This window comes from Eschrichtius robustus, chromosome 4 (genome assembly GCF_028021215.1).
Source record: "Eschrichtius robustus isolate mEscRob2 chromosome 4, mEscRob2.pri, whole genome shotgun sequence".
NCBI lineage: Eukaryota > Metazoa > Chordata > Mammalia > Artiodactyla > Eschrichtiidae > Eschrichtius > Eschrichtius robustus.
Window position 1 is genome coordinate 29,522,437 of NC_090827.1, and position 18,305 is coordinate 29,540,741.

Here is an 18,305-nt window from a genome sequence, read left to right on the forward strand (position 1 = left end):
AGGCGCCCACACTCTCCTGCAGTTTCCTCTCTGGTTAAACAGCTTCACTAGCAACTTCTATGTTATGATAAGTAGGCATCGTTCTGATTTAAGCAAGGTCTTTTGGAATAATCAACTCAACGTTATAGTTATTATGTCTCCTTCTGTTCACCTTTTAGGTTTCTTTCATCTTTCCTAAAATAGACCCTCTCCCCTGCTGGTTCCCCATTTTCCCATGATTCAAATTTGCCAATGTTGCCTACTGAAAACATGATCACCAGGTACAACATTTGTTTGGCTACTTCTTGCCTCCCATTACTATGTATGCATTTATAAAAAAATAAATTTATCATGAAAGGACCTTATCAGGGACTTTTCTGGTTAGTATTACCTTAAAATATATACAAAAGGAATAGCCATGAAACAGAGTAAAAATGGCATTACAAAGCATCTCAGTGTTAGGCCAGACACTGCCTTACTATTTGATGGAATGCTGACACTTAACATCATAACGAAAATTGATAGGCTGTCAAGATTGCCAGGCATTTGTGTGTGTGTGTGTGTGTAAAATAAGAGCTTAGAACAGTGAGAGGAACATAGCAGAGGCTCAGTGTTTGTGGAGTGAATAAAGTGGAAGGCCATCTACCACGGGAAAAGGACATATCTTTAGTCTGGGAATCTCAGATTCGTCCAACTCAAGGGGCTTCCAGTTTTGAAGAAATGTAGGCAGGCAGCGTAAGCTGCAAGGTCCCGGCTTCTCAACGGAGTGTGACAAGAGGGACCCAGTGAGTGGGAGATATGAAGTAGTCAAGGGCAAGTGTGAGACAGTTAAGTCATCGCCATGGTCCTTTCTTGTGGTGCTGGCTTCAAGTCGGGGCCCTGGTTTCTAGGCAGAAAGATGGATGTGTCCTCAAGTTTATTATTTCACATGGATGTGGTGGGGTGGGAAGGAGAGAAATGTTTAAGGACAAGATCATTCTGGGGGAATTCAGCATCGCCATGACACTCTCTGGGCCGATACCACAAGACACTTCCCCTTTGACACGCTGTCCTAGGGAATGCCACTGTCGATGACAAAAAGATATTCCTCCCCTCGCCACTTTGTTCCTCATACAAGTTTAGTGTCTGAAGATTTTTCTTTCTTTTCTTCAAAAAATATTTTAAAAGACTATAAGTAGAAGATATTTTAGATAAGAAAAACTGCTGACCTAGGGTCAGTAGTCAAATCTAGCTCTTAATCCTTGAAAAGCTAGATAAAAAGTCAGCACTGAGTTTGAAGCCCATGAGATGTAAGGCACCTTGGGGGTGGATGAAGAAGGGCAGAGGACAGGAGGCTGTGTGTGTGTGTGTGTGTGTGTGTGTTTGTGTGTTTAGCCAAAGAGTCACTGGAATAAGCAACTGAAGAATCCAATAGTTTCTCCAAAAGTGAAAGAGATAGATTTAATAACTGATGATCTGGCAGTGTTATCGCTTTTAGAGAAATAACTTCTGTTGTGCATTGATTTCCCTGATAGACTGAATTATAATGTAAAAATATATACTATTACTTTCCTAACTACTTAGCAGAAAGACCAAGCAATACTCACATCAACTGCTTATTTTAATGTCAAATGTTTATTTCTATGCCATAGTTGCCTCAGCACAATTTGTAAAAGAAAGGAATCCAAAAAAAGGATTTTTTTTTTGTCAGGATATTTTCTCTGCAGTTGTAAGAAAGAAAATAAACACCTTGGTACCAGAATTACCATTTCTTTCATATCATTCTAATAAATATTGCATCTAAATATTTTCCTTGGGTGTCATTTTTTGTAGGACAGAAAAATATCCATGGTGGGGGGGGGGAATGTTTGAATTCATCAAAATAAATTTGGGATAGTTTTTGTCAGAGAATATATCTAGAAAATCTTTGTTTTGGTACACTAGATCACTAATTGCCATATTCTTGTTATTTCATATAACAGCATACTTTATTACATAAAAACAAAGTGCACTGAAAATGAACAATGTTAGAAACAAACTAAAATTTGGTGTATCTTAAATCTTCAGGTGATCAGATATTAGCTAAAGCCACGGGATACAAATTTCATAGCGATACAAACGCAACTCTCTTGCGATGAAAATGCATTTAGTTGCTTAGTTCTTTTCGATTCAGCAGACAGGGCAGCCAGTACAACTGAAACAATGGATAACATGTTTTTTGTTTGTTTTTTTCAATAAAAAGGAATGCTCTGGTTTCTGAACGGGCTCCCACCTTTGAGGGAGCCAGAAGATGGCATTTGCTCCTTCAATATATTTCTCTTGTGTGATTTGAGACAGAAATCTACCAAGATTCTTACAGAGGAAGTAGGCACCACACCTGAGAGCCCAAGGCCCTCCAAGCAGCCACTTCAAGTCAATCTGTGATGCGTTGGGGTGGACCCAGCACCTAGAAGACAGCATGGTAATTGTGCATGTAAATCCCTTCAGCAGACTCAGGGAAAGGAGGAGAGTTCTTTAAGTTCATGCACATTTTATTGAGTAGTAATATAAAATGCTTTTTTCTTTTTCATTGTTACAAGTGCATGCTTTGATTGCCAACATTTCAGAAGTCAAATTACAAAGGCAAGGCTTTAGGTTGTAGTGAATTACTTGGGCACTTATACAATTGTTAAAAAATATGAATGGACTTTTGCTGTTGTTGTTGTTTTCAGAATGAACCAGTTGTAACCCGTAACTGATATACAAAGGGAAAAAGTGAAAAAAGTACATATTTTGTGGCACATGACAGAACCTAACAAAATAACTCAACTGTCATGACATTACCAGTTACCATGCATTTAGAGTTTCACATGTAACTATAAACTTATTTAAATTTCACAAGGTTTGCTAAACATGCTAACCATCTATATGTGCACTGACAAGCTTATGTTAAAAACTTTTAAGAATACTCTCCCCTTTAGATTTTTTCAAAGCTTTTTTTTTGATTACAAAATTTCAAAGGCATGAAGCATTTTAGAGAATATAAAGTACGCCAGTATACATACATTTCCAGTATATGTCAGACCACTAAGCGCATTACAGTCCCATACAGGCCGATACAGCCATTTTTTTCCTTAAAAAACATGCATAGGCAGATTTTTTTTTTTTACAGAATATAGATGCTTTATCACTGTACTTAATATGGTGTCTTGTTTACTATACTTAAAAATGCACCACTCATAAATATTTAATTCAGCAAGCCACAACCAAGACTTGATTTATCAACAAAACCCCCTAAATATAAACAGCAAAAAAAAAAAAAAAAAAAAGAGATAGATGTAATTATTCCAGTTTTTTAAAACTTAAAGAAAAGAAAAGGTATTCATTGCCAAAGTAATAAGATAAGTGTTATATGGAAACAAGGGCATTCAAGCACACTAAAGAAACCTGAGGTAAGCATAATCTGTACAAAATTAAACTGTCCTTTTTGGCATTTTAACAAATTTGCAACATTCTTTTTTTTTTTCTTTTTCTGCTTTTTTTTTTTTTTTTAAGACTGCCTAATTCATTTTATAGCCATTGTCTGACAAGAGTAGCAAAACATTATCAATAAATAGTCCTTATTTAGTTTGTACATCATTTTGTTAAAAATGTTTGATGTCATCCATTTTTAGTGCTGCAACTGTAAACGTACAATAGAGTAAGAAATTAGACAAAGTTTTCATGTCCAGTAACATAATAAAAGACCTCTCATTAACCTATCTAGAAGTCCCCGATGCAGTAGGAAAACATGTTCATTCCCCTAACATTGCAGTATATACTAGCATTAGCTTTCTTTTTAAATTGTTTTTCCTATAAGCATTTTTAAAAGGCATACCCAAAAGAGGTGTTTAATCACAACCCTCACCAAAATATAGTTTATTCTCTCTCTCCCTCTTTTCTAATGATAGTGTAAACTGAATCCAACTCCTGGCCCCAGAGCAAATAAGCTACCATCAGAGGCAAGAACATCCAACTGCTGATATGCAGCAATCCCCATCATGCCCTGCAGCTCCAAAAAAAAAAAAAAAAAAAAAAAGTGAACAGGAAGTGGTCACTGTATATTGCTGCTATTACTGCCATTGCTGTCCGTGCCGTTAGTCTCTGAGGCGAGAGTCTTGTTGATGGAGTTAAGGTTGGTGTCAGAGGGCATGGCATCTCTGCGAGGTGGCATCCTCTCGTTAATTCGATCTAAGCCCTTGGCCTCCTCGAAGCTAGTGATCTTATGTTGTGGTGAAAATCCTTTGATAGCTAAACAGAAAATCATTAAAAAAAAGAAAAACTGGGTTAGTAAGAGGAACACAAAGGGCACAGCTGTTGTAGCAGGTGGTGTTAGAGATTTCGCAGTGAGAGAGGGAATCCTTTAGTAGAGAACAAAGTGACGGGACCTGAACACGGCACAACAGACTCCTTACCATCCCCGAAGATAACCGAGACGTCTGGTAACAGCCAATGTCTCTTGCCAACCAAAATCTCCTCTTCAAGTTAGTAAGATGTAAACGTTTCTCTCGTCTTCATGGAAGTTTAGATCCATGAAGCGGTATGTAAAGAGAAAGGCTGCTACCAGGGATAGGTCTCTAGGCCCAGTGTAAACTGGCCACATCTTTGGCACAATTACTGTATCAAATGCCCTAACCTAGAAAGAATGGAAATGGCCCTAATTTTACTATTCCATTGTGCTAGCAATGGCAAATTCAGGAGAATCAATGAAGCAGCTAGACCTAAAAATCTAGTGAAGAGCTTAGAGCAGAAGCTAAAAGGAGCTATAAAAGGCATGAACTTGGGGCGTTTCCATGCCACCTCAGGATCCCAGAAAGACTTCCTTGGCAAACAACTCAACAGTGGCATGAAAAAAAATGAAATTATAAACTCCTGCTTCTCCACTCCACTTTGGAAACATGTGGAGTGGGAACAAGGTAAAAGAAACTCATAAAAATCAAGATCAGATCACTAAGTAGAAAAACTCTGTCTGCACTTCAGCAGCGAACAGGTCAAACTGATGTTCATCTGGTCCATTACTGCCTAAATCAAAGAAAAACTCTTAGTAGATCAACGTAGACGTAAGTGCTGGTTCAAGAATAACAAGGGGAAAATGCTTTTTTCAACTTTTAGCAAAATGAATGGGAATGGTTTTGGCCTTATTCAGTGAAACCATGGAATTCACAAAGGGGGAGCATTGATACTTGGTTTTTTTCAGTAACCCTAGTGTGCTCCAGAGATACAGAAGGCATTTGTGCAAGAAACTTAATGATTTCTTCAGTAGGTGCACCAACCAGCGAGCTGAAAATAAAGTACATAGATGGGGAACCAATGACATCAGTTTGCTTTACTCCCTGTGAAAATGCAAGCCAGACACTGAAGGGCCAATCACCAATGCTGAATTGGGTCGCATCTCCATGGCTGATGAAGGACAATTTCATTGTACCTTTATCCTTCCTACCCTATTTGAGAAAAAAAGGAAAGCAGTTTCAAGCTGAAACTTTGCTAGCCACTCCCACACAAATGTACAGTGCCTTTCATTAGTATGGATGAGATTCTTAAAAGATAGACCCAGTTGCTTCCAAACTCATTAAACGATGAGAAACAGTTTGTTCCCCCTCTGCATTTTAAAGGTTAGCGTCATGGTGATTAGTCAACTATGAGAGGAAGAAGATGGGGAAATGGGAAAAGACCAAGGCCCAAAGCAAAGCTTCTTAATTCTTCTCTCATTCAGTCATAAATCGCAAAATAATAGAGCTGTCTGATGAGCACCCACCCTGAAAATGAACTCAATGATTTTGAGGGACAAAAGTAGTACTCTATTGTTTTGCTAAACTACTGTGATTATCATTCCATCATAGTTAATAAATATAAAAAGTTGGTCATCATAATTGATGAAGCGATTTTACGAATCGAAATGGTAAAAGTGGAATCTCTCTTTTAGGTTGTTTAAAGTTTTAAAATAAAGCCAATAGGGTGAGAGCGCAGAAATTCAAAATCTAGCGAGAGCCATGGCTATGTCCGGAATGGGGCTCCATTTCTAATCATTTCTGTCTACGGCCTGGTCTGGAAGAATGTGTGCTCTGCTGTAGTTGCTGGTCAGACGATGGGTATTAGCAATTTACATTGGTAGTATACTTAACACAACACAGGAGTCACAGAAACCACAGAAAACAGCCAAACTATCAACAAGAATGCACACTGCAGATTAGAATTTGCCAAGAGGAATAGAGAATTCCCACATAAATAGCAGTTTATTCACTGCTATTTAGGAAGCAGTTGTATTTTCTCTTACAGCACTATCATTTCCCCTACTGTATCCAAATCACATACAAATTAAAGAGTCTAAAGTGGCACATTTTACATCATATCAAAGCACCATATCACACAATTTTGGGAACAATAAAACATTATCTTGCAAGAACAAAATACAACTGAAAAATTTTGTTTTAAAGGGGAACTTCAAATTATTCTTTTTAAAATTTCCAGAGGGCGTGGTAAGTATCAGATTAAAAACTATTTGGATAGGCAGTTCTCGCATAACTCTACGTTTCAAAAGCACTTGATTCAAAAGGAATTGCGAGAGGGTCCACTCTACTGTCCTCGAGCAGTGCTGGGACACAGTCGGTGATGAATGTGTCTCGTTTCTCCTGAAGCACCTGGCACAGTGCCTGGTGCAAAGCAGGCACTCGGTGGACGTTAACGAGTTGAGTGATGACTCAATATTCACTATGCTTGTTACCGGCCACTTCTACAGCCACTAGATATTTTTGAACTCTTTAGAATATTTTGCTGGTGCTAACCGTCCTACAAATACCAGTACGTTAAAATTTCATAAGGCTAGCAGAACCGTTTATCTCGTACACAGCTGTCTCTTGTTGGAATATTTTTTGGAGACAAAAATTAATGTTGAACTACAACAAAGCACTATTCAAATGAATTTTTTTTCTAGAAATTTCTGAAGACTAGATTTAATAAAGCTATTTTTATTCTCTCCTTTTCAGGGCCGACTGAAAGTGATTTGAGGGAGGGACATGGTTCAGCTCAAAGAATATTGTTTTATCCATTATTTGTCAAAACGGCTGCCATAAATCCCACCCCACATCATTCAAGGTCTATAATCCTTTTGTTTTCTGCGATTATACTAGCATCATTGTATACAAAGTCAAACATAGCTTTAAGGGAAAAAAAAACCAAACAAACAAACCAGAAAAGGACATTTTCCCCTTTAAAGCAAGAACATTTTGGTTAATACTGAGCCACAACTGTTAGCCCAACACCCACACACTCTGTACAAGCTACAGCAAAAAAAAAAAAAAAAAAAAAAAAAAAAGAAAAAGAAAAGAAAAAGAAAAAAAAGAAAGAAAGAAAGAAATGAATACACCCAGCAGAGCCCTTGTCTGTTGCAGGTACAACAGAAAGGGGACTGGCCAATTTACCTTCATCAGCCTCAATAGCCTCAACAGTAGCTGAAGAGAAGAAAGGGGGTGCAAAATGAATGAGAAAAATGAGCAGAGGATTTTTAACTCTAAGAACAAATCAGTGACGATCAAGGGAGCTAAGAGGATTAATGTTCCTGTAAGTGCTGGATCCTGGCACAGACAAAATAGAAATACTTAAAAGAAAGAAAAAACACCACAAAAATGATGGGGTTTTTTTCTTGTTGTTTTTTTTAATGAGCTGGCTACACGTATCTGAGTGACATGATTTGGATTTTGTTCACTAAATAAACGACAAAATGATTAACCCTTTAAGAAAACACTCAGGAACGGTACCTTTGACTTAGACTGAATCTACAAGGGACTAGGTCAATCGAAAATGTGCATCTGACTCACGTGAAGTACGATAAACCCACTGCTACGATTGGTAATGTATAGTTTTAAAATGCCCCCCAAAATGGCAGAGCTTGAAGTGTTGTCATAATGTCAGTGGAATAATTCACACTATTTAATATTAAATGGCACGATTTCCTAGTGGAATAGAAAAGCAGGGGGGATGCAAATTTAGAGTTGCCTCTGAGTTGGTAACACATGTGACTCTTTAAAGACAAACATCGAGCGTGTTTCAAGAGTGAGGGAGAAAGGGAAGAGGAAGAGGATGGGGATGGGATAACCTGGACTTCTTTTGCCAGGTAACCCAGTTTAAAATCAGTTTTCCTCACTGGAATAGCATTTTTGGAAACAAAATTCTTGAAATGTTATAATCACGTGATAATATGCCAGTAGCAGCAATAATTCTATCAGCATTTTAAAGAAAGGACCGTCTAAATACTGAAACCTCAGCATATTTCAGAGGCAAAATTTTAAAAGCCCATTGCTTTATCAGCAATTTTTATAATAAGCTTAGGGTCTATAGTCTCGCTTTAAACGTGTATGAGTCTTTCTATGTTATCAAGGTTAGGAGATGTTTCCCTAATTAAGTGCTAAAATGCAAAACTTCTCTGTAATTCTAAAATGTTTAATATTAAAATTCTACCCCTTGACTTTAATTTGCATATTTCTTATAATTTAAGGTTTTAAAACTAGAGCAACTGCCAAATGTACACTATAATTTACTTACAGTGCATTCTAAATTCCTTACGATAAAAATGGAGAATGGTTACCACCATGGAGAAAAGCCAAATAGTAAAACTTAAGTAGTTTCCCCTTTTAGACAAATTAAAGGGCATCAGACAATGAATTCTGAAACTGTATTAATGTACATGATTTAAAATATACACTGACTTTTCAAATTCTCAGGACTAATAAGATGTCGGCTGTGTGTATGTGTTTGTGTGTGTGTGAGTTCAACACCAAGTGACAAACAGATGGATTTAAAATAAAACAACAGAACAGGAAACTGAATAACCCGGGTTAAAATACAGGTGAAAATCTGGAAACAAAACAAAGAATTCTAAGAACTTAAGTTTAAAAGTAAAGCAAAAAATCTGGAACCACACCAGGACCAACACATTAGAAATATGTACTGTCCATTGTTAAGTGTATTCTTCTAAAGCAACTGTGGCCCATAGTTTCTGAAAATACACCTGCTGTACCTTAAAATTGTGCTTATCAGAAACTATGCAGATTTTAGTCAATTAGGTAGTTGTGCATTTTGTGCATATAATAAATGATCCATTTATGCTAATGTTCTTAGAGAGCATGTTTACTGTGGTGGGAAACTTGTGGTTTTTTTCCTGAAGTTACTAAGATAAATTTTAGCTACAAATTAAATGAGGAACTTACTTCAGTACTGTGGTATTTTCCTACCTTCATTTAGAAATTTTTTTTTTCTTTTTGTGGAAACTCGAAGACATGGATGTTGGAATAAATTCATATGAAAATAAAGAAAATTTTAGTGATGCTGCTAGGAGGTGATCATTTAGCAGGACAATATCCATGAAGCTGGGCATCACTTTCTATGTAAAAGAGGTGTATCTAAATAACATTACCATAAGAATACCAGGATCTTCTAGACTGAGGGACAGGGAGAGAAAAGAAAACACAAACAAAGATTCAGGGAAAGGTACAGGAAAATAAGCAAGAGGCTGAGATTGCTTTGAAAATGTTTGAGTGTATTGTTGTTTTCATTTTTTTCTGTTAGAGTCTAATCTAAAAGCAAAATTTCCATAAAGTATGCTAAAATTGGACTCTAATTAATGATAATGTTAGTTAAAATAGATAACAAAAGTAACAAAAGTAAAAGAGCACACTGACCGTGCTGTCTAATATGGTAGCCACTAGCCACATGTGGCTATTTAAATCAAATAATGAAAATTAGATAAAATAAAAAACTCAGTTTCTCAGTTGTAAGAGCTGTATTTCAAGTGCTCAATGGCCATACGTTGCCAGTGGCTTCTGTATAGGTAGAGAAATTTCCATCATCACAAAAAGTTCTACTGGACAAGCATTCATCCAGAAAACTACAGGTTTTAATACAAAATCTACCTTCAAGGGAATGTTTTCGTCCTTTCTTAAAAATAAAATATGATGGTACTCACTCTCTTATGTTTTGAATAAATAAGTCAGGGAAAAGACACCTATGACTTCAACTCTATTCAAGTGGATAACAAAATCATCCTTTTTATTCTCTTCCTCCATTCTCCACTAAATCCTAGACTTAGGCATGGATTTATGTGTGTATGTGTTTATTTCATCAATCCAATAGATAAACAGTACATTTAATAAAAATGTAATTAAAAAGTTGTTTTTATCCCCTGCTTGGCTCCAAGTGGTCAAACCTACTGTGCATGTAGATGAGCTGAATGAGTTGCCTTACAGCGAGGCCTGAAATTGTGGTTAATGTGCAAATGAGGACATGGGGGTAGCGGGGTCAAGAACACGTTCCAGCAAATGAGGGAGCTACTCTGTGGGGCATGACTGGTCAAACTGATGGGGGCGTGGGAAGGGAGGGGGGTCTCAGCCTTTCTTCCAGCTGAGAAGATCTGAAGACCAAGACGGACCTTAAATGCGTGAATAAATCAGGGCTCTAACGACACAGCTGACTGAGGTGCCTGCACACGGTGGGTTGTACCAATGGGCCTGCTTACCGCTTTGCAGGGTTTGTTTCCCTCCAGAGAGCACTCCACTGGGGAGCATGCCCGTGGGCGTCAGGCCTTTCAGCGTCAGCACACTCTCACTCTCTTCTCTGCAAAGGCACAACGGGGACGACACATTAACTTTTATTTTCTTTCAAGACAAAGAAAAGACTTAAAGGAAAAGATGTATGTAAGCACTCACATTTACCTCTACCTTGGCTCTCTTGAGTTTTTTTTTTTTTTTACTTAAAACATACTACATTTTCACACATTCATCTAGAAGTAGTGGTATGCCCATGACATGACTGCTAAGATAAAGTTGGGAATTATGCAATTGTGGAAGTTCAGTCTCTTCTGACTATTGAAGAGACGGAAAACAATTCTACTTTTGTAAGCAGGCTCACAATACAAAGTGTTTGTGGGCATCTTCCACAACACCATAAATATGTTTTAAAAAAAAAAAAAAAGAGCCATGGAGAGGGCTATTGTAAGTTTTCCAGCCGAGGCTCTGCAAAAATACGTGGGGCCGATTTGACTTGTGAGAGAAAACCAGAGGGTATAACAGATTTAAAAGATCTGATCTATGGATTAGGGAAGTAGGAGTTACATTCAGGGGATTGTTAAGGAATTCTGACATTACATGACAAATACACAAACTAATGAATGGCAAGTCGCCGATGAAACAACTGGTCAAATTTCCAACTTTTCTTTTTCAGTCTCTTTCCCCATGGATCTGCTAATACAACGTTGTTTTATTACTCATTATGACAACTGTTTTACAATCAGTTTTATGTATATCATTATTTGAATTACATTGATTAACCACAGCACAGCATTAATCAAATGATTAAATAAGCATAAAATAGGGATAACCTCATATATTTCCATATAGTAGACAGTGTAATCCCACATAACCAGAAAAAAATACTTAACAATACACATATATACCTAATGTTTATAATATGTACAACTACTTACTCCACTTTTTTATGAAGATGGCTAACATGGCCCACACAGAATTCCTAAACTATCCCCAAACCTGCTGCTTCACTATCTTTCTTCGACTTCATCTTTTAGTTAAGCTGAAAGAATCAACCTTTTACTCCTTTTATCCTCTCTTATTCCACATCTACTCAATTAGCAAATCTTGAGGGCTCTACCCTCATATTATTTCCAGTATCTTACCACTTCTCACAATACTACTACCTCATCTCTTTTGAAAACAGCTTTATTGAGATATAATTAACATACCACACAATTTGCCCATTTAAAGTGTGTGATTCAATCACTGGTTTTTAGTCTATTCAGACAGTTGTGAAACGATCGGCACGATAAATTTCAGCACACTCTCATCCCTCCAAAAAGCAATCTTGTGCACTCCCATTTCTTTCAGCCTGTATTACTATTCATCTACTTTCTGTAGATTTGCTTCTTCTGGACACTTCTTATGACTGGAATCAGGTGGCCCTCTGTGACTGACTCCTTTTCTGACCACCAGCATCTCTTACCTGGATGGTTCCAGCAGTCCCTTAACTGGTCTCTCTGCTCCAACCTTGTCACACTCCTGCCCTCTCCTCCCATATCTATTCTCAGTATAGAAGCTGGCTGAGCCTTTTAATACCTACACAGATCCTGTCACTCCTCTATGCAAAACGCTCCAATGGTTTCTCCTCTCATTAATGGTGAAAGGCAAAATCTTTAAAAGGTTTGACCAGAGCCCTAAAAAACTAGCTCCCAACCCACAGTCTGCCATCCTTATCCATCTCTTGGACTACATTTCCTACCACCACCCACTTCCCTTCGTGGTCCTCACGATGCACCCAGCACACCCCACCCTGGGGCTCTGCACCTTCCTGTCACACTCTTCCCCCAGGTACCTGCCTGGCTCCCTCCCTCCCAGCCTCCAACTCTCTGCTGGAGTGCTGCCTTCAAAGTGAGGACTTCCTTGAGAATGCTATTTAAAATATATGTACCTCACTACAAATAATGCAATTTCGTTTCTTTTTATGGCTGAGTAATATTCCATTGTATATATGTGCCACATCTTCTTCATCCATTCATCTGTCAATGGACACTAGGACAAAGTGAGAGAGTGGCATGGACATATATGCACTACCAAATGTAAAATAGATAGCTAGTGGGAAGCAGCCGCACAGCACAGGGAGATCAGCTCAGTGCTTTGTGACCACCTAGAGCGGTGGGATAGGGAGGATGGGAGGGAGACGCAAGAGGGAGGAGATATGGGGATATATGTATATGTATAGCTGATTCACTTTGTTATAAAGCAGAAACTAACACACCATTGTAAAGCAATTATACTCCAATAAAGATGTTAAAAAATATATATATATATGCACTTTCTTACACCGTATCTCCCCTTCCCTATTTTATTTTTATCTAAAGCACTTATCACCCCTGAAGAGCTATACAGTTTGTTTCCTTGGTGCTTTTTTTTTTCTTTTTTTTTTTTTTTGAGCTCCTCTGCCCACTACACCCCACCCAAGCTAGAAAAGCTTCATGTGAAAGGGGTTTCTGTTTGTTTTGCTCCTGCTGCATCCACAGTACCTAGACCAGAACAGCACCTAACACATAGTCGAGATTCATAAAACATTTACTAAATGAAGGAGTCAAAGAAAAATAGGATGGAGAATGGCCGTGCTAATCCACATTTTAGATTTCTGAATCCTTTACTGTTATTTAGAGCCAACGCCTAAGCTCCGGCTAATGGTGTGTAATTAGTCCCCAGTATGCTGAGAAAGATGCTCTTCTACTCTTGGTGCCTCAGATTCCCACCTGACAGAGGAATTGCCTTCCCTGCTCACTGCTTCCCCAAGATGTTCACTTTGAAGCAGAAGTCCTGCGTGCATTCGTTTGATTGGTGGATCCTAGGCAACATGCAGCACCTTAAATGCAAGGGCTCTCGAAAGATAGGTTTCTGGTTCCCTTATAATATGGCAAATTAATCCATCCATTACATGTTAAAATGTCTCATTTCACAAATTTCTTGTATTTGCCTCTTCCCTTGCATCTCTCCACCCACAGCTAGTTCAACATCTTTTGCTTGGATTATTTCAATAGCTTCTTAAATGCGCTGACACCCATAAGTCATCTTGCTATCCAATCTTCAGACTATCATTACATACACATCTCCACATGGGTTAGCACATGCTCCGATTCTCCTTAGTACTGATCACTCACTGAGTGGGTTTGGACATAATGCGTATCCTCTTTCAGTTTCTGTTTCCTCATTGAGGTCAACTCAACCTTGCAAGCTTGCCGTGTGGACTCCTCTCAAATGTGTACACCATGAAGCATACAGCACCTGGCCCTTAACAAGCGCCCCGTAAAACACTGCTCCTAGTTCCTTAGGATCTTGAGGACTTCTCAGCTGCCAGGAATGCCTTCACCACAATTCTCCAGCTAATGGAACCCAGCCTGAACTTCACGGCACTCCACCAACGGCAACCTCTTCATGAACATTCCTTTCAGGAAATAGAAGGGCTCCTTCCCATCCTCTTCCACAGCAGAGCACCTCTTCATGTACTTAGTACACATCTCATGGCCTTGCATTAGTTTACTGTCTACATGTCTGACATTTTAATTCAGAGTATCCACTTTGCCTAATGCACGATATGGTACACATTTAATGCTCAATCCTACTTTTCTCTAGAGATGACCACCCTGTAGTCTACAAATGCTTTTATTATAGGAAAGCAATACAATATACCTTGTTTTCATTTTCTATCAATATGTGCGACCTTAATCAAAGTAACTGATCATCACTGGGTTCAAATGGAATCCACTCTCAGCTGGGAACAACTGCATCTTATGTACCAAGATGCGGAGAACTAGAGGGACTTTCCAATTTTAAGACCCACCTATGATTCTGTAGCATTGTTCCTGTCACTTTCACGTGGTTTGAAGACTAATATAGATACAAAGAATTTTCTTTTATGTTAAGAAAGGCTTCTCTTTTTTTTCCTAAATGTACTTTCAACTGGAAGTGATGGAGCTGTTTTTACTTATCCTCACAGAGACTTCAGATAGAAAAAGAAGAGCATTTACTGGTAAATCTGAGGCATGATAAATAAGCAAGTGTTTATGCACAGGGACCAGCTGAGTGTATGATCTTCACATAGTCCTCTGCTCACAAAGGCAATTTTTCTAGCCACACAAGCCTCCCTGCTGGCCCTAAAAACTGCTGACTTTGTGTCCATCCAAGGATCTTTGTACTTGCTCCTCCCTTTGTCTTTTTTTAAAAAATAAATTTATTTATTTTATTTGTTTATTTTTGGCCGCATTGGGTCTTTGTTGCTGCGCACAGTCTTTTTCTAGTTGCGGTGGTGGGGGGTTACTCTTCGTTGTGGAGCACAGGCTCTAGGTACGCGGGCTTAGTAGTTGTGGCTTGCTGGCTCTAGAGCGCAGGCTCAGTAGTTGTGGCGCACGGGCTTAGATGCTCCGCGGCATGTGGGATCTTCCCAGACCAGGGCTCAAACCCATGTCCCCTGCATTGGCTGGCGGATTCTTAACCACTGCGCCACCAGGGAAGCCCCTCCTTTTGCCTTAAACAATCTTACTCCCTACCTTCATGAAGGTCATCCCCACACTTGCTCAAATGCTAGACTCAGAGAGTTCTTTGTTGGCCACGTACTAAAATGAATGAGTGCCTCGCCTCTCACTTGCTATCCCCCTGTACTGCTTCATGTTTTTCTTCATGGTACACAATGGCTACTTTAAGTTTCATTATATTTATTTCGAATGAATGAATGAGTCCTGCAAGTTCAGTAGGAATGAAAAGCATTAGAGCAAAGGCAGCCTCATTCATTAGGCCGCAGGGAGCAACTATGCTCTATTTTCAGCTTTAACATGACTTTTCAAGATTTGGCTGCTACTGCAGAGCTATTACTGACTTTGATCTGGTGTCTTTGGGAAAGGATGATTGTGCTTTTCATCCTTCTCATGGCTCCCCGTTTTTGGTATCAAATCACTTAATTACTCTTTCGTGACTCTACCAGGAGTGGGATAGAAATAGCAAGAAGGAGAAGTCAGAAGAGCCGGTGCAGCTACTCCACGAAAGAGTTGTAAAAAAAAAATCTGGCAAAAATTAGTATATGAAATTATACAATGTGGATATGGACTTTCTCCCAAGATATGCCTATTTATCCTTGTTAGTAATGTAATTGTGAATTGACTGGATACTCGTCACATATAATCATACTGTACTTTAAAGTAACCTTTTGAAGAGAAATATAGATACTTTGTATTATCCAAGAATAGATAACTGAATTTAAGTGAAGAAAAGTGTAGTTAATTCTCTTCAAGAAAACACGTGTTTTTCTAAGCCCATGCTTAATAATAAGATACATGATCTATTTAAAAAATAACTACTATACGGGAACTGAAACACTAAATAACTTGTCTCTCTCAATGATTTATTAGAATAATATAGATTCACATGAACAAGCTTTATGGTTGTTCATTTCGTAGAAATCTAGTGGAATGCACCTGATAAATTCACCTTTACCACAGAGAGAGAATGAAAAACAGAAAGGATTATAATAGCTTTTCCATTTCATAACATGTTCAACCTATTGTGAAATAAATGTTTTAAAGTCCTGCAGCAAATAGAGGGATAGAATGTGAAAGTCCCTTTAGAAGCTTTCTCTACAGAAATAATTTAGTAGATTTCCATTTGACTAAAACAGTGAGGAACTGACAATTCCTTTTTAAAAACTAATTAAGAAAAAGCAGAGTTTCTAGTAAAACACTTAAATTACCAGATTAAAGTATTAAAATGTTATTGAGTGACAATCAAACTCAACAGAGGACCATGATCCCACCTGAGAACCGAGAACACTCTGGCCATCTTGCCGATCGCTCGGATCTTGTTCCTTATCACCTCCTTGCGGGCTGCAGCCGTTGCACCTATATTTTAAAAACAGAGTTGAGAAGTCAGGTGACTTTTTATTTAACTCTAACTAGTTTACTAATTTACATGTATAACAGACTGCAGTTAAGCCAAACCAGGTTTGGGTTTTTTCCCCCTCTAAGGATTTATCTGTAAATCAAATTTAAAAGTCTACGCTTCCGGGCGTGAATACTTGCCTGTGATACTTTAGAGGTCCCAAAAATGCCAAAGAGCATCTTCTGAGATTTCCAAGGGGAGGGGTAAAGGGCTAATTGAAAATTACCGAGCAGATGGGGTGGGTTCCTACCCTTCTCTTCTGATTGAGCTCCCTTCTCTTCTGTTTATACAAAGAGAACATGCATTGGCAGGAAGAGGAAGTGAGTCACCAGGATAGATATTCCTCAGAAGGTGTGTACCAGGGAGCTGGTTTCCTCTCACCTTCTCTCTGACCTGAAAGCCCTCAAACAGCTCCTATTTTTGCCCATTTCTTTTTCTCTAGTGGCAATGACACCATAGCAGGTAACCCCCAACACATCTAATTGGATTGCATCTATTTTCCCCCATCAATTCCCCACTCCCGATCTGGGCTTGGCCATGTGTCTTGCTTTGGCCAATGCGACGTTAGCACAAGCGATGCCAGCAGGAGCTTGAAAAGCACATGGGGCTTGTTCCATCTCTTGCTCCTTGGTATTTACCCAAGAGAGTGGAAAACTTATGTCCACATGAACACCTGTACACAGATGTCTATACCAGCTTTGTTTGTAATGGTCAAAATGGAAGCAACCAAGATTTCCTTCAGTAGGTGAATCTACTGTGGTCCATCCAGATAATGAAAAATTATTTGGTGCTAAAAAATAATGATCTCTCAAACCAGAACTTAGTATTGCCAGCTATTCTGCCTGCAAATGAGTGGAGTAAGTCTAAATCCATATGGGAGAAAGCCATTCTCCAATCCAGTCTTTCTGATAACCAAGTGGAAACATGGATTCTCATTCATAATTGTTTCCTTGAATTAGACTCTATTGGCCAAAACACTGGAGGAGAAAATGGCGTGTGTGTAGGCCCTATCTCATACTTCATTCTGAGTTTCTAACAATATTTATTATTATCTACGATTTGCAATTATGATTCTTTATATAATAAAACCTGTCCTAGAGACCATTTGAAAGTCTAAAGCTTCTGTGCTTGAATTTTAGATGATTTATGATCAGGAGACTACTTGAAGGACATTTGTTAAGAAAAAAAAAAGTGGTATAGCAATCTCCTTATAGTGGTTTTCTTATCTATTTTTTTTTTTCAGTTATTCTGTTAAATCATGTTTCAGTTTACTTATTTGGTGTGCTATTACCACGCTATGTATAATACTCCCCAGTCTGACTGACCCAGTGCACTCAGAGGTCATGTTGTGCTAAGGGGAAAGATTCTAACCCTCTCCAAAAACAGTATGGCCAGATCATAAAAATCAATCCAACAGACACAAAGAAAGGAAAGCGTGGGAGAACTCCAAAAATGGTGACTATATTTAGAAGCACAACAAGAAAAGCTGCAAGAAGGAGTAGTTAAATGTCTAGAAACGAAACTGGTTACATTTAAGAGGAATGAGAAGGGGAAACATGTACAACCAAGGAAGTGAAAAATATCTAAGAAGGATAATCTCTCAGAAAATTTTCATTAAAGGACTTGTAAAAACCATAACCAGAGCAATGAAAAGCAAGAAACTAAGTAGGAAAGAAGGGGAATAAATTATGTAGAGCCGTCCTTTTCAGCTCAGTATGAGCTGGTACTCAGAAAAATGTTCAAAAAAAAAATACGGAATTTTATTTACTTATTTATTTTTTTAACATCTTTACTGGAGTATAATTGCTTTACAATGGTGTGTTAGCTTCTGCTGTATAACAAAGTGAATCAGCTATACATATACATATA

General features: G+C 38.3%; 1 protein-coding gene across 1 annotated transcript in view; it reads right to left on the reverse strand.

Moving 5' to 3' along the window:
- Nucleotides 1–1,845: 1,845 nt before the first annotated feature.
- PPP3CA (protein phosphatase 3 catalytic subunit alpha) overlaps nucleotides 1,846–18,305 on the reverse strand; it is a 303,007-nt gene continuing 286,547 nt past the window's right edge. Inside the window, exons 11-13 of the mRNA XM_068542501.1 lie at nucleotides 16,312–16,396; nucleotides 10,484–10,581; nucleotides 1,846–4,227 (exon numbers count right to left, since the gene is read on the reverse strand). Of these exons, the coding sequence (XP_068398602.1) occupies nucleotides 4,031–4,227; nucleotides 10,484–10,581; nucleotides 16,312–16,396 (380 nt within the window). The 3' untranslated portion in view covers nucleotides 1,846–4,030. The remainder of the gene's footprint in view (nucleotides 4,228–10,483; nucleotides 10,582–16,311; nucleotides 16,397–18,305) is intronic.